General features: G+C 43.4%; 1 protein-coding gene across 1 annotated transcript in view; it reads right to left on the bottom strand.

The window, feature by feature from the left end:
- The window catches only part of LOC311016207 (uncharacterized protein), a 618931-nt gene that overhangs the window by 431674 nt on the left and 169925 nt on the right, over positions 1–17332 (bottom strand). The window contains exons 15-16 of the mRNA XM_084013783.1: positions 5507–5680; positions 3594–3767 (exon numbers count right to left, since the gene is read on the bottom strand). Of these exons, the coding sequence (XP_083869909.1) occupies positions 3594–3767; positions 5507–5680 (348 nt within the window). The remainder of the gene's footprint in view (positions 1–3593; positions 3768–5506; positions 5681–17332) is intronic.

The following is a 17332-nucleotide window of genomic DNA, read 5'->3' as shown; positions in this document are numbered from 1 at the left end:
ATGAAGGGCTAACCTTCTGAACAGGTCCCATATTAAATCTTTAATGTTAAAGTTTCTGCTTAAATGTAATATTCCACACATGTGGCGTCCTCTTGGTTTACCTTTTTAAGTCCTCCCGGCTTTTCCTGGTAACCCCGTGTTTCACGTTGCAACGCTATGAACTGTGGGTAATTCCCTCAGGCAAAGTCAGCATCGATGCTGAGTTACGTTAGTGGGCATAAAGGGCTCAAAATGTCCGCAAGCGAGTCTTCGTGCACTTCACGATGTGACCGTGGGACAGACCTGATCCCTCAGGGACTCAACGGGAACGCACATCAAAGTCTGTGAGTCTGTGAGGGAGGACGTTGGGATTTGGCCTTTTTCTCTGAGGAAGGTTCCTAACTGAAGACGTGACCCGGAAGTAAACAAGGTCCGCCATGATAAGAGCCGTTCAGATTCTCTAAATGCAAAGGAAAGGAGCTCCAATGATCCTTTCAGATCTCCTTTAGGATACAACGGACCTTCCTTTACCAAAGGAAAGGATCTCCAATGATCCTTTCAGATCTCCTTTAGGATACAACGGACCTTCCTTTACCAAAGGAAAGGAGCTCCAATGATCCTTTCAGATCTCCTTTAGGATACAACGGACCGTCCTTTACCAAAGGAAATGCTCCAGTCACTAATGCATGTTCCTCAACACGACAAGGTTCAGTCTAAAGACAAAGCCATCCCGATATACTCCATTCATTTAAGTACATTTACACAAGCATTAATACATTTACAACAAGTACAAGGAGGAATGAACCTGACTGATTACAAACTGCAATGTTTTCATTCACATCTTTGCATTGACTCTGAATGTAATCACACCGCTTTGTGTTTGTTGTGAACAGTTTCAGAGACACAGAGACACTGATCCAGTCCAGACTGTAAACCCAGGATAAAGAGGTTCAGTGAATGTGGTGTAGAAGGTGTGGAGGTGGATCAGTTTGTTAGAGGAGACTCTGTAGAAGGTCAAAGTGCCAGCAGGACAGTCCAAGTACACTGCTACCACACCAGAGGAGGAGGAGGAGGAGGAGGAGATGTCTGTTTGTTTGTTTTTGTGCCAGACAGAGTAACGACCACCATAACAACCCAGACTCCAGGACTGATCATTCCTTCCAAACCCAGAGTCGTCTCCTCTCCTCTTGATTCCTCTGTAACTCACTGATATATCAACCCCTCCTCTCCACTCGACCTCCCAGTAACAGCGACCAGTCAGACCGTCTCTACACAGCAGCTGAGACCGTGAGACAAATCTGTCTGGATGATCTGGATATGACTGGTTGTCTGACACACGTGTCACCTTCCTGTTGGTGTCGTCCAGTTTGAGGTTTCTGCTGACTGTGTTTGTGTCCAGTTCCAGTTCACAGACATCTGATGGAGAGAACAAACACAATGCAGCTAAAGGTTATTGTTGGAGACAATTCGGTGTTTTTTGGTGTGTGTTTTAAAGCTTAATAAATATACTTTGGGTATGAGTATATGACATCACAAGGGGGCGGTAACTTGATGGTGATGGGTCACGTCATACATTTCATTGATAAATAGGACACCGGTGTGTAGTGGTGTGTGTTTTGTTGGATCGCAGAGAAAAACACAGTGTTGGGGAACTAGCAGGAGCAGATTCAGTTATTAATAGATAATTATTAATATCAATACTCAGTCTCAATATAAAGGAGTTTGTACTCAAATGCCAATAATTAATAACTATTAGAATATGAGTACAAACAGTTGAAGGATTTGTGAATTCTTCACAGAGAAGAGGTTGATATCATTCATTCTTATACAACATTAATAAACACAGCAGTATGTTCATAAGGGGTTTATTAACAATAAACAAAGAAACATACACTAAGTCCAAGTGGCCTATCTAACTAAATACTATACAAGTGTGTGTGTGTGTGTGTGGGTGTGTGGGTGTGGACCAGTCAGCCATGTGGAGTGGGGGTGTTCTTTGTGGGAGGCCGTGTGGTCCTGCCTGGAGAACAGGTTTCTATATATGTGTATAATTAATGTAATATATGTAGAGCCGTTAGGAAAGTTGGATTAGTGAGAACGCAACCTGTCTGTTGTGGATCACTGACGATCAACAGACAAAACAAAAACACAACAAAATTACATCGTTGGTCCTAAAAATATTTTTGGCCTTAAATTACTAAAGATTGAAACCAGACCAACCTGTGGTCTGGTCTCTGGACTAATGTGAGCTACTATCTAGACCTCTGGGGGACCACAGACAGTCTCTGGTTCCTCCACATAGTCTGGTCTGGTCTCTGGACTAATGTGAGCTACTATCTAGACCTCTAGGGGACCACAGACAGTCTCTGGTTTCTCCACATAGTCTGGTCTGGTCTCTGGACTAATGTGAGCTACTATCTAGACCTCTAGGGGACCACAGACAGTCTCTAGTTCCACCACATAGTCTTGTCTGGTCTCTGGACTAATGTGAGCTACTATCTAGACCTCTGGGGGACCTCAGACAGTCTCTGGTTCGTCCACATAGTCTGGTCTGGTCTCTGGACTAATGTGAGCTACTATCTAGACCTCTAGGGGACCACAGACAGTCTCTGGTTCCTCCACATAGTCTGGTCTGGTCTCTGGACTAATGTGAGCTACTATCTAGACCTCTAGGGGACCACAGACAGTCTCTGGTTCCTCCACATGGTCTGGTCTGGTCTCTGGACTAATGTGAGCTACTATCTAGACCTCTGGGGGACCACAGACCCAGGAGACAACATCTGGTTCCTCCATTTAGGATTCAGGGACGTCAGGACGACAGGAGGACGATCTCAACGCTGAGACGCTTTAGAGACACAGAGGAATTTATCTCTTGAGTTGAAATATTTAAACTCACACAAACACGACTACGTGAATGTTGCGTGTTTGTCTCCGTTGCCGTCCGGCAGGAATTGCCGTCCGTTTGTGTCTCTGCGTTGACTTTGTGTGTAATTGAGTGTGAAAATGTGGCGTTTGGTGTGAACACAACACGACATCTTTACAGCCACGAAGAAACAAACGCTACATCCTGATAGAAACGTGATCATCGGATTTCAGTCATGAACACGTTCAAATCTGGAGCAGCTGAGTTACTGAAAACATACTCACACTTCCTCACACCAGGTCTCAGTCTCTGCTGTCCCCCATGGTCCACCCTGCAGGAAGACATTCAAAGACCTCAATCAGGTCCACCATTAAACATGAACCCCAGTTCCTCAGTCAGAGACGGAGACACAGTCTGGAGCTGATGTCCATCTGTCCTCACCTGAGAGTGTCCAGTCTGATGTCTGTCCATCTGTCCTCACCTGAGAGTCCAGTCTGATGTCTATCCATCTGTCCTCACCTGAGTGTCCAATCTGATGTCTGTCCACCTGTCCTCACCTGAGAGTGTCCAGTCTGATGTCTGTCCATCTGTCCTCACCTGAGAGTCCAGTCTGATGTCTATCCATCTGTCCTCACCTGAGTCTCCAGTCTGATGTCTGTCCATCTGTCCTCACCTGAGAGTGTCCAGTCTGATGTCTGTCCACCTGTCCTCACCTGAGAGTCCAGTCTGATGTCTGTCCATCTGTCCTCACCTGAGAGTGTCCAGTCTCCAGTGTGGACCCTCCAGTCCAGCAGACAGCAGCTTGACTCCTGAGTCTCCTGGATGATTGTAGCTCAGGTCCAGCTGTCTCAGATAGGAGGGGTTGGAGTCCAGAGCTGAGACCAGAGAAGAACAGCCGTCCTCTGTGATGAGACAACCTGACAGACTGAAGACACACACACTACTGTCACTTCTTGGGACTTTACATAGACTTATGTCCATTTGTCCACTTTTTAAAATGAGAAAAAGTGATATTTGTCTTTTGTTGTGTTGATGTTGTACTGGGTGGGATAAGCGTGGCTGAGTGATGGACAGAGATGGACAGAGGAGGACGTTAAAGAAAGACAAGAGATGAGCTGAAATGATTGAGAGAGAAATTGAAGCGTTAGAAAAGAGAAGAAACAACAGTTGAAACAGTCTATGTGGTCTGTCTTCAGACCTGGTGTGCCAACAAAGATCTGGAATTGATTTTAAACCATCCAGCAAAGAAAAAAGGCTGTAATTCAATAACATTTCAACAATGTTTATAGTTTTCATATTGAACTGGAGGAATTATGAATAACAAGTACTCTGATAATAACAGTAAAATACAAAACACAGCTTTGAAAATGTGCTTCTTAAGAGTCTCAGAACATATGAGGCATTCAGGTGTTCAACTGCCAGTTGGAAGAAAAGAGTCTTGATTCAAAGCTCTGTTCTCACTGTCAGCGTTCCTCTTTGAGAGCAGCCGTGTGAACTTATCTATCGGCTCTAGATTTCACCCACCTGACTGACGTTTATCACCTCCACTCTCTGATCCATCTGTCAGCTGTCAGTGAGTCTCGTCAGTTGTCACCATAGAAACGTCACTCACAGAAACTCCAGTTTGCACAGATTTGATTAAGTTCAGAGTTAACGTTTCACCCCGTTGCATTACTGGGTAATTTAGTGTTTGTGAGTAGCAACCAGTGAGATGATTTAGCCTCCAACCATCTGAACCAGTGTAGTGATGCTAACGCTGCAGCAGTAAAATGGAAACGCTCCGTCATCATTTCATAATTCTCAATGATCTATCAGTTATGGGTCTGGGTCCAGATAGGACGGGGTCTGGGTCTGGGCCAAGCTACACCTCTTAGTGACCCTTGCTATAGAGCCTTTTACAGTCATTGTCATCATAAATGTGTGTGCACATGTTGGTGTTAAAATGGTGTTTTGTCTCCGCCGTGCAGACCAGTTAGAAGCTTTAAACTTTGAATTAAAACTGTCAGCAGCATCAAAATGTCTGCTTGGTTCATGTTCAGTTGTCAGAGTTGATATTCCAATCAGGCATCAACCTCTGGTTCAGAAAAGTGAAGTCAACCCTGAAGGTCCTTAAAGCTGCATTCTCTCTGCTGGCCACTAGGGGGTGTTTTCATGAATAATATGTCTTCATTACATCTGCATAGCTTTGAGTCTGCATGTGGGTCCTCCCTGCTGCTTCAGCCACCGTGACAAGAATATTAGTTCATTTCATATAAAACTCAATTAACTCAACTGTATAGAAAGTGGTTCAAACTGGCTCCACCTTGACAGCAGAGACAGTCTGGTGTTGTAGTTCAGGCTCACATGTTCATGGAGTGACGTTCACAAACGTAGACTGACGTTTGCAACAGCATTTATAAACGCCAGGTGGATTTATAAAACTATTAAAACATGGAACGGCAGGGAAAAGAGAAACAAGAGGTTTGGTTTTGACAAAAGTTTTGTTTTGTTCTTTTGCTGGCAAGTCGTTAGCAGCAGAAACAGTATTTCATCAGCCATGTTAACAGATTAGTAGCAAACGTGTCTTTTTAGGAATACGTGAATATAAATAACTGAATATTTGGTGCATGTAAACACATCATTGAAAGCTTCATAGGTAAACTTCTCAAAGTAGTTGAATCTGACCTGAGAGTTTCCAGTCGACAGTGTGGACTCTCCAGGCCAGCAGACAGCAGCTTCACTCCTGAATCCTGCAGGTCGTTGGTACTCAGGTCCAGGTCTCTTAGACTGGAGGACTGGGAGCTGAGAACTGAGGACAGACCTTCACAGCTTCTCTCTGAGAGGTTACAGCCACTGAGTCTGAAGAGGAATCAGAAATTAGTGATGAAACAATTACAAACACCGCCGACCTGTTTTCCCAAGTAGGTCACTGTCGCTTTCCCAAACTCACATTTGGCCAAGTTCAAGGTCAGAGAAGCGTCTGCCAACCGCTGGAACACTGTTCTCAGTGAGCCCATGTGATCAGACCACTCTCTTGAGTGTACCACCACATCGTCAAGGTACGCTGTACAGTTGGGCACATCTCCCAGCACTATAGTTACTAGCCGTTGGAATGTTGCCGGAGCATTTCACATTCCAAACGCCATAACTGAATATTGGAGGAAGGTATCAGGTGTAGCAAAGGCAGATATTTCTGAGGCTCTAGGTGAAAGTGGTACCTGCCAATAACCTTTTAAGAGATCCAGCTTGGTAACATAGGAGGCGGACCCAATGGTATCTATGCAGTCATCAATACGCGGCATGGGAAAAGAGTCAGGAACCGTGACCGCATTTACCTTGCGATAATCCGTGCAGAAACGGGGCGTGCTATCAGGCTTTGGAACCAACAGACATGGGGAGCTCCATGGACTTGAACTGTGGTGTGCCAAGTGATGCTCCAACAAATATGCAACCTCCTGCTTCATCAGTGACCTCTTCACTGTGTTTACTCGATAGGGATGCTGCTTAATCGGCTTTGCATCACCTACATCTATGTCATGTTGCAAAACAGTAGTGCGAGTTGGAACATCTCCAAATAGACGAGGAAAATTATGAATGAGCCCCACCATGTCAGCTTCCTGCTCTTTACTCAAGTGTGGCATTAAGGAAGGAAGGTTCAACAACATCTCAGAGTTGGATAACCGAGGAGTTTGTTGTTGGACCTTGGGACCATTCAGCCCATCCTCATCACTCACTGTGAGCATAGAAGGACTAGAACTCACAGCTGGTGGCACCGCAGCTCCCACAGCGGCCACAGGGGGGTCACTGCGTATCTCAGCCTGCATGTCGCCTCTAGGATGGCACCGTTTTAACATGTTTATGTGACACACTTGTGTTTTCCTTCGCCTATCAGGAGTCCTGACAACATAGTCAGTATCACTTAACCTCCTCACAATAGAATAAGGACCAGAAAACCGAGCACACATAGAAGAGCCAGGGATGGGGAGTAAAACTAAAACCATATCATCTGACTTGAAAGAACGTTGAAGTGCCTTTCTATCAAACTGACGTTTCATAGAGATCTGTGCAGCAGAGAGACTCTCCTTAGCGACACTGCAAGCCTCATGCAGCCGCTCTTTAAACCTGCTCACATAGGACAACACGTTTTGTTTGGCACATGGAGACTCTTCCATAAGCTGCTCCTTTAACACCCCCAACGGGCCTCTTACTGCATGGCCGAACACCAGTTCAGCTGGGCTAAAACCCAGTGACTCTTGAACTGTTTCTCGGACTGCGAATAGAGCTAGGGGAACACCTTCATCCCAGTCTCTACCGCTCTCCAGACAGTACTTGCGCAAAACAGACTTGAAGGTCTGATGCCACCTTTCAAGGGCGCCCTGCGACTCAGGGTGATAAGCACTTGAGATTCTGTGCGAGATGGACAATGATTTTAACACCTGTTCGAATATACCTGAAAGGAAGTTAGTACCTTGATCGGTTTGTACTATCTTAGGCAGTCCAAACGTAGAGAAAAACTTGATCAGGGCTTTTACTACAGACTGAGATGTTATCTTCCTAAGAGGAATAGCCTCAGGGTACCGTGTAGCTACACACATAATCGTCAACAGGAACTGGTTACCAGACTTTGTTTTCGGCAGGGGACCAACACAATCTACCAGCACGTGCTCAAGCGGCTCCCCCATAGCTGGAATCGGGTGAAGTGGGGCAGGTTTAATGACCTGGTTAGGCTTCCCTGTAACTTGGCACACATGACAGGTGCGACAAAACCTGGCTACATCTCTTTTTAACCCGGGCCAGAAGAAGTGCTTTAAAACTTGGTCATAGGTTTTTGTGATCCCTAAATGTCCAGACCAGGGATGATCATGAGCTAGAGATAAAACAGACTGTCGATATGAGGTAGGCACGACAACCTGAACCACATAACTCCACTCATTCTCGAAATCCACACGAGATTTCCACCTGCGCATCAGGACATCATTATCCACAAAATATGACACTTCCTTGTTTCTAACCATCTCAGGAGCAAGAGCAGAGGCAAAACATCGGGCTAGACTAGCATCTCCCTTCTGAGCCATGATAAGATTGTGACGAGACATAGGCAACTTAGATGTTGTCTCAGAGGTAGACTTATCCTGCTGAAGCGTTACTGGGTCACTCGTCTCATCAGTAGGCTGATTGGAGACAAGTGGGAAAGCAGGTGTATCAGACAACTCCGTCACAAACATAGTCTCTGACAGATCAACTACCTCCCCCAAACTACGTGCTTGAGCACGGGTGACTGCACAAACTGAAAACACTTCAGGAAACTTCTGAGCCAATACATCAGGTTGCAAAACCTCAGGGTGTTCCAAAACCTCTAAAACTGGCATAACTCTGCCACCAGCAATGTCATTCCCCAAGAGAAAAGTGACACCTCTCACTGGTTATGATGGGCGCACGCATCCTGGGCTTTCCCAGTCAACTTACATTGGTGCAATATAGCCCAGACCTCTGAAGGCCAGTCCAAAGAGGTAGCAACTCACTCAAAAGCGCTAAAATAAGAGTCTACCTCAGCCTCACGAAACTGAGGTACTAGAGCTACATTCCTGCTCACCTCAAAACCTCTCATAGGCATGGGAGAGGGTTGAGCAGGACTCACAGCTTTAGCAGCAGCCTCTAGTTCTAGTTGCTTTATTTTAACCTCATTCGCCATCCGGCGGTTGGAGATCTCAGCCTCCATTTCCAGCTCCATTCTCCGAACAGCCAGCCGATGACTGTATTCAGCATCTCTCTCCTTCGCCTCTGCCTCGAACTGCAACCGTGCTAGACGTACCCTTAGGCGGACATCCTCACTACTTCTACCAGGGGAGAGTGGAGTAAATTTGGGCACTGTATGAGGAGTCTTAAACTCTATCTCGGAGGCCCTAACCATAACTGACTCACCCCCTACAACCTCCTTAACCTCATCATGGTCTTTCCCTTGGTAAAAATGAGGGGAAGGGGGAGAAACAACAGATTCACCGTCCCCCGTTATGAGCACATTCTTGTCCACCAACAAACGCACCACAGCTTCTTTCAACTCAGCCTTTACCATGCTTTTGGAAAAGCTCACACCAAAATGTGCCGCAATGGCAATCAGATCATCTTTCCTATAATGGTCAAGACGCTCAACCGAAGGATCACCAAGAAACTCCTCAATAGCAAAAACAGCCATATTTACTGAGGTAAAGAAACGACACAACCAACCTAACTAAATTAACCCAACTAGCAGCCTATTTGACGTGCACCCTGCACGCCAACACTCATATGTCTGTTGCTTAAATGGATTATGATCCCGGACGAGCCCCCATTTATGTTACGCCCCTTGGTGGTGACTCGATAGTAGGGCGCAACATAAGGCAACAGACGTATGGCGAAGGTGCAATGACACAAAACCGAGAAGCAATCAAGTGGCACACAGTAGTATTTATTGACTCAAAACAAAACCTGATATGGAAATTTTGTACTTCTTGATGAGAGATATCTGAACTGAAGACTTACACATGAGAAGGTTTGGTGTGAAGGTTACTGTGACCTGTGGCCATTTGTGTGTGTTTTGCAACCCATGTGTGTTTTGCGACATGGGTGTGGTTTATGACCCAGGTGGGGTTTGCGACCGATGCAAGGTTTAGATAAACATCGGAGTTTACGACTTCCATCCCTGTGAACTGAGTGAAAACACACCCACAAGAAGATGGATAAATATCGTGTTTGTCTCACAATACAATGAGTCTAAACTTAGTAACAGACCAGCATGTTGCTCTGTGAATTCTCCTCTTGATCAAGATTAAATCCCTGTTTGGACCTTGAGCTGACTCTGATCTCCTTCCTCCAGTTCTAAACCATCGGGTAATTATTTTAACACTTTGGCGCCCAACGTGGGGCCCCAATATCTTTCCCTCTCTTCGTACCAGAGGACCTGAAGACCTGAAGGCAGAGGAAATAGAAACCCTCTGAAAAGACCTCCACCGCGGGGCTCATATAGCCTCGTTTTGGACAGGAGGCCAGGTCCTCTGAAGAGGGGGCGGTGACGGGGCCAACCACAGAGGGGAGATGGACCAGCCAGGCAAACAGAGTCAGGGACTCATCGAAAGGGTAAGAAATTTCTAATAAGTAAAGCAAGTCGGGAACTTGGGGGATCGATCTCTTAGAATAGGTCAAAGGACCTAATAGGAAAAAGGAAATAAATAGAATCAAGCCAAGGCTTGGGGGAGCAGGACTCTCTTAGATTTAGGGCAGGACCCTAAATCCAGGTAAACTGTCTTTGGAAGGACAAAGATTAAACTAATCCCGAAGGCCTGCGAAAACAAAAAGACGTCAGGGAGGGTCAGAGACCCATAGGTAAGAGTACTCAAAAGGAAAAGAAATTAAAAGACCGGTAAAATAGAAAAAACGTTTAAATAAAAATACGTATTAAAAATAATTAAATAGATAAATAAATAAATAAACAAATAACTAAACAAATTCAAGCTGGGAAATTGTAATAGTTGTTTTAAATTGTTGTTGTTGTTTTTTTTAAATATTGTTGTGAACCTGACGAGGTTCAATATAAATGAGATGCAAAATGAATGAGCCAGAAAGCTCTAGATAATGTAAAATATATAAAGAAGTGGGAAAAAAAGTATGGGTTTAAAGGAAAGTTGCAGGTGGAAGAGTGCAGAGAATTGGTAGAAAAAAAATAGAGGAAAGGTCAAAGGGAAGTGAGAAAAGGCAGAACAAAGAGGGATACACTCAGGTGAAAGCATGGTTAAAGGAGGCAGAAGCAAGAAAGAGAGGAATGTAGAAACAGAAAGTAAAAGTAAGTGAGACAATGTAAAGAAGAAGCTGAGAAAAGAGAGGTTGAAGAAAGGAAAAGATAGGAAGAAAAGGAGAAAAAGGAAAAGAAAAAGATTCAGTATGTAATAAACTTTATCCTGTTTTGTACTCCAACCGAGATAAACAGGAGGATGACGAGTATGTGCCTCTGGGTCTCCACCCTCCTCCGTACATCATCCCTCAGCCACCACTGCCTCTTGTCCAGGCCTCAGCTCCACTCCTTCGCCCTCCCTCTCTCTTCGCATCTACTCTCTCCACTCTTGCACCGATAGCAACAGCCGTAGGAAGCACCTAATTGGTGTTGGAACTGCTGGGATACAAGCTACGACTGACCATGAAAAGCCAAGAAAGGCGGAACAAAAAAGGCAAGTGAAATATTTGTCATGGATGATGATGATGATGAAAATTATGCTAATTCATTTACTGATGTGTATTTCCGAGGCAATGTGAACAGTGGAGGCTGGAGAGGGAGAGGAAGAGGAGAAGGACGGGGAGGACGGAGATTTGGAGATGAGAGCTGCTACAGTTGTGGTAAATTTGGACATTGGGCTCAAGACTGTAGAGCTCCAAAGGGCAGAGGTCAAGGAGGCTGGCGGGGGAGAGGAGGAGCAGGGAGACCCAGACGAGTTGATGATTCATCGGCGTGACTTCAATAAATCAGGTCATGCATGAACACACACACACACACACACACACACACACACACACCAAGACACAGAAGAGGAGGAAGAAGAAGTATGTTCACTAGAAAGTGCTGAAATATTTTTAAGCATGAATCAAACACCGATTACCGATCACCAGATTATTGGTTAACAATTATAAAACTTTAAAATGTTTTCTATGCGATACGGAAGCATGCAGAACAATTAGAATAATCAGAAAAGATGAAGGCGGTGGTAGACTGCCTACAGACAACTATTCTTTTCTATGGCCATGTCTGCAAACTTAGCAAAATTTGAACCCCCGTGTAAAAGCCAGATACTATTATATGTGGATGACATCTTAATAGCGTCTAAAACTGAAATAGATTGTAAAACAGATACCTTAGCTCAATTAAAGTTCTTAGCTAAACAAGGACATAAGGTCAGCAAAAATAAATTACAATTGTGGCAAACGGTTGTAAAATATTTAGGTTTTAATATTTCACAGTCAGGTAAACATAGACGAAAAAAGGAAAACAGCTATTTTACAAGCACCAAAACCTACAACCAAAAGACAAATGATGTCTTTCTTAGGTATGACTAATTTTTGCAGACAATGGATTGCTAATTATGCTGAAATAGCACAACCGCTCCAAAATACTATATATGACCAACCTATGGCAGCTCAAGACAAAATAACATGGACTCAAGAAACGAATGATGCTTTTGTTAGACTCAAACAAGTTCTAGTGAGCTCTGCAGTATTAGCTTTCCCTGATTACTCAAAGCCGTTTGTTCAGACTTGCGATGCAAGATCTGGTTTTATGACTAGTGTTCTAACACAACCATTTGGAGGAAAACAGAGACCTATTGCATATTATTCATCAAAACTTGATAACATCACAAAGGCTATGCCACCTTGTTTGCAGGCAGTACAGGCAGCTGCACTCAGTGTGCAGAGTTCTGCTTCTATAGTGTTATTTCACCCACTGACACTTATGGTGTCACATGCGGTCTCAGCACTTCTAATGCAGAACAAAATAGCCTTTATGTCACCAGCGCGACATCTTAGTTGTATGACTATCCGACTGTCACAGCCACATCTCACTATAGAGAGATGCACTACATTAAACCCATCAACCCTGCTACCAAATGAAACAGATGGAATAGCACATGATTGTGTAGGAGAAACTAGTGCTAGAGTTTTACCAAGACCAGATCTCACCGATGTACCACTTGATGCTGCTGATATTGTGATATTTGTAGATGGCTCATGTAAAAAGAATCCTGACGGGACAAATGTAAGTGGATATGCTGTAGTAACATCTGACGAGGTTTTGAAGTCAGGCTCCTTACCGTCGCATTTCTCTGCGCAGGCAGCAGAACTTGTTGCACTTACAGAGGCGTGCAAAATAGGGAGAAATAAAGATATAACTGTATATACAGATAGCCAGTATGCATTCTCGACACTTCACGTGTTTGCACAACAGTGGAAAAATAGAGGCATGGTAACATCTACAGGGAAACCTATTACACATAAAGATCTCATTTTGCAGCTACTGGATGCCATTCAACTGCCAAGAAAAGTTGCAATATGCAAGTGTGCTGCACATACTACAGGTAAAGACTTTATTTCAATGGGGAATATAAAAAGTGGAGGAGGAAGCAAAACTAACGGCTGCTACTCAGAAAAATGTAGATGACATTTATACTACTGAGACTACGCTTAGACATATAGATCATGACATTTTGAGAGACATGCAAAATAGTTCACCCGAGACTGAGAAAAACATGTGGCGAAATAAAGGAGCCACACAGACAGAAACGGGGATTTGGGAGAGCCTCGACGGAAAGCCTATACTACCAAAAAATTTATTTAGATTTGCTGCGATATTGAGTCATGGGATTACCCATGTCTCAACAGGAGGGATGGTATCCACAATAGAGAACATTTTTACTACATATGGATTTCACAATTACACAAAAAAAAAATGTGTGTCTCATGATTGATATGCTCTAAGCATAATGCTCAAGGTAGACTACGTCCTAAACCAGGTAAATTCCCAGAAGCGACATACCCATTTCAATGTATCTGTATGGATTTTATTGAATTAAACAGAGCTGAAGGAAAGAAATACTGTTTAGTAATAGTGGATATGTTCTCCAAATGGGTAGAAATTACACCAACAGTGAACAATGATGCAATAACTGTGGCCAAAATTCTAGCTACAGTCATAGCTCCAAGGTATGGTTTTCCAGAAAAGATTTATTGTGATAACGGTCCTCATTTTAGGAATCAAGTAATACAAAAGCTATCTGAAATATTTTCAATCCAACTCAGGTTCCATTGTAGTTATCATCCACAGTCAGCAGGACTGGTGGAAAGAAACAATGGAACTATTAAAGCAAAACTGAGGAAGGCTATGGAAGAAACAGGGAATAGTTGGGTAACATGTCTACCAGCTGTAGCATTAAGCTTACACATTCAACCTAACAGTACAGGATTATCACCATTTGAAATATTATATGGAAGGCCATTTAGGGTACCGCTAATAGATACAAAGGGAGATGATACAAGATTGACTAAAACAATCGTTGACTACATGTCAAAAATGATGAAGAACAAAAGTATTATGTCTACAGTATCTCCTCCTACAGATCCAGCACCAACAGGAGGGCCAATAAACCCAGGAGATTGGGTGTTTATCAAAGTCCTGAGGCGAAAGGATTGGTCAGCTCCCCGCTGGGAAGGACCCTATCAAGTGTTACTGTCTACACCCACAGCAGTCCGCATAGCTGAAAGACAGACTTGGATCCATCTCACACACTGCAAAAGAGCACAAATACCACTGTCAGATAAGTAGAAACATTCACCATGCCGGATTTAAAGCTATGCTTGATAACTGTTTTATGTGTGACCACAATTGCATTCCTTATTTCAAATATAGTGACACAAGGCCAGGTATACGATAAAATGAGGGAAAGAGCTATAGGAATACAATCCAGGTGGGACACTAGTAGAGGTGTAGTGATAATAAAATGTACTGAAGGGATGAATTGCATTGCTCAGATTGACGCATGTCAGGTTTTCCCCTGTTCAGGACAACACTTTCACTGGCCGGAGACAGAAAATTATATCTGTGTCACCACGGAGGTATGCAGCACATATAGAAAAGCGTGGGGTAGAGCTGTTCATATAGGTGGGTGTGCGTGCGAGAAGTGGAGTTGGGTAATTGCTAATACAGGACCACGGGATTGGGGATACAACCCAAATTCTAACTTGAAAAACCGACTGAAAATTATCAAGATATTTGCAAAACAAAATATTTGCAAAACAAACAATTGCATGCCTGTAATAATAACACTTAAGACTCCTTAACGCACTGATAACGGAACATATGTGTTGGGAGCATGGGGAAGTGGAATAAACAAGGTTTGGATATTCCATATAATAGTGTCCCCAAGCCCGAGAAAGCAGACAACATCTGTAACAGCCACACCAACCAAACCGACTTCGATGAAAAATAATCCTGTAAAATATATAGACATAAGAAATATGAAGGAAACGTATGCCCTAGAAACAGGATTCACAGACTCAAATGTATGGCTACAATGGATCGTTCACACAGCCCGAAACAGCAAGTTATCCTCTTCCAATTGTCTAGCATGTGCAGCAGCCAGGCCGGGGTTAGGCACAGTGCCTTTTCCCCTTAATCCAGATAATGATCCAAAAGGTTTTCGTTGCATGCTAGAATTATACAAATCAGAGAGTGCTACAAACTGCACCACTTTGAAACTTCTGTTCCCCCCAGTGTCATCACAGATTAAACCACCTTGGTTTACGCCATACACCGGGAATTATACCTGCTTGACACGAAGCAGAGGTACTGTGTCAGTAGGAGTATTGACAACCTGTAAAACCATCATTGATGTAATTAAGGGCGAGAGCAATGTCACTGATGGCATAGTGAATGATCAAACCATGGCCAGAGCTGATGTATGGTGGTTCTGTGGAGGTAAGTTACTCAGAGCAAAATTACCAACTGATTGGAAGGGAACTTGTGCTATGGTACAATTATTAATGCCGACATATATTTTACCATATGACACAATGGCATTAGAAAAAGTGACGATACATAATTTACGAACAAAAAGAAATGCACCAGCAGGATCTTTTGACAACAGAGTTTATATAGATGCAATTGGTGTTCCTCGAGGTGTTCCTGATGAGTTTAAAGCCAGAAATCAGGTTGCTGCAGGATTTGAATCACTCCTGGCTTGGTGGGTAACCGTTAATAAAAATGTGGATTGGATAAATTACGTCTATTATAACCAACAAAGATTTTTAAATTACACTAAGGAAGCTATTGGGGGCATACATCAACAGTTAGATAAGACTAGTTTAATGGCATGGCAGAATAGGATGGCGTTAGATATGTTGTTGGCTGAAAAAGGAGGAGTATGTAAAATGTTTGGAGATATGTGTTGTACGTTTATTCCTAACAATACAGCACCTGATGGCAGCATCACTAAGGCGTTGAATGGATTAACCTCCCTATCTGCAGAGTTAGCTGAAAACTTTTTTTTGAAGATCCTCTGACAGGATGGCTCCAGGACATTTTTGGAAAATGGGCAGGTTCTATAAAAACTATGATGTTATCTGTAACCGTAATGATTACCATTCTAATCGTTTGTGGATGTTGTTGTATCCCCTGTTTGAGAGGACTGTTACAGAGACTCATTGACACCGTTGTGACTAAAACAACTATGCTGTATGAAAGGATCCCCATCACCGATGATCACCGAGGGGACTATGAGAATGCAGCACAAGAAAATGTTACTTCTGATCTGACAGATGATGATTTATATGGTAACCTCTTTGATGAAGATAAGGACACCACGGACTAAGAGATATGTTTATTCTACTAATTATGATGAGACTACAGAAAATCTAACTGAAGTTGTAGTTTTCTGAATTGACCAACTAGAGCCACTTAGGAGAAAAATATTCACAGCATTTGTACATATTGAAGGTGACCCCATTTCTTTTGTTCTTTTTACGTGCAAGGGATAGTTTAACTAGGTAGGGATAGGTCCGTAGCCAAGCCCGATAGGTTGACTAGCTTGGCGAGGACATTTATGTTTTGTTTTTGGGGGCAACAATGTAATCAAAATGCTTTTGAATTTATGCTTATTTTTATATAATTTCTGTGCCTTGTTAAATGGAGTACCTGCGGGTGGTTGCCGGGGCAGCGGGACCGTGAGAGAGTTTCCCTTTCTAGAAGGATAATGGATAATAAGAATGTTTTGAACTGCCTGATAGGGTTTTCGCTCTCACACTTCACAAACTGTATGTTATGATTATGCTTAGAATCAGCATAAACAGGAGGGATATGATATGGAAATTTTGTACTTCTTGATGAGAGATATCTGAACTGAAGACTTACACATGAGAAGGTTTGGTGTGAAGGCTACTGTGACCTGTGGCCTGTGGCCATTTGTGTGTGTTTTGCAACCCATGTGTGTTTTGCGACATGGGTGTGGTTTATGACCCAGGTGGGGTTTGCGACCGATGCAAGGTTTAGATAAACATCGGAGTTTACGACTTCCATCCCTGTGAACTGAGTGAAAACACACCCACAAGAAGATGGATAAATATCATGTTTGTCTCACAATACGTTGAGTCTACACTTAGTAACAGACCAGCATGTTGCTCTGTGAATTCTCCTCTTGATCAAGATTAAATCCCTGTTTGGACCTTGAGCTGACTCCGATCTCCTTCCTCCAGTTCTATACCAACGGGTAATTATTTTAACAAAACCAAGCAGCACAGAGGGCAAGGAGGACTTAGTGTGGCACCAAAGGAAACAAAGAAAACAATAACCCACCCCCCACCCCCCCTGACAGGTGCTAAGCACCATAAATACAGTGGGTGGTGCACACTCTAACCTAGGGTTTGTAACAGCAGGAAAACCTACGTGATGCAATATGTAGTGATGGGTAAATGATACCGAGGCTTTGGAGCTTGTGTCGCTCT

This window comes from Eutrigla gurnardus (genome assembly GCF_963514095.1).
Source record: "Eutrigla gurnardus genome assembly, chromosome: 7".
Lineage (NCBI taxonomy): Eukaryota > Metazoa > Chordata > Actinopteri > Perciformes > Triglidae > Eutrigla > Eutrigla gurnardus.
The sequence above is the reverse complement of the archived record's forward strand: the minus strand, read 5'-3'. Positions and strand labels throughout refer to the sequence as shown.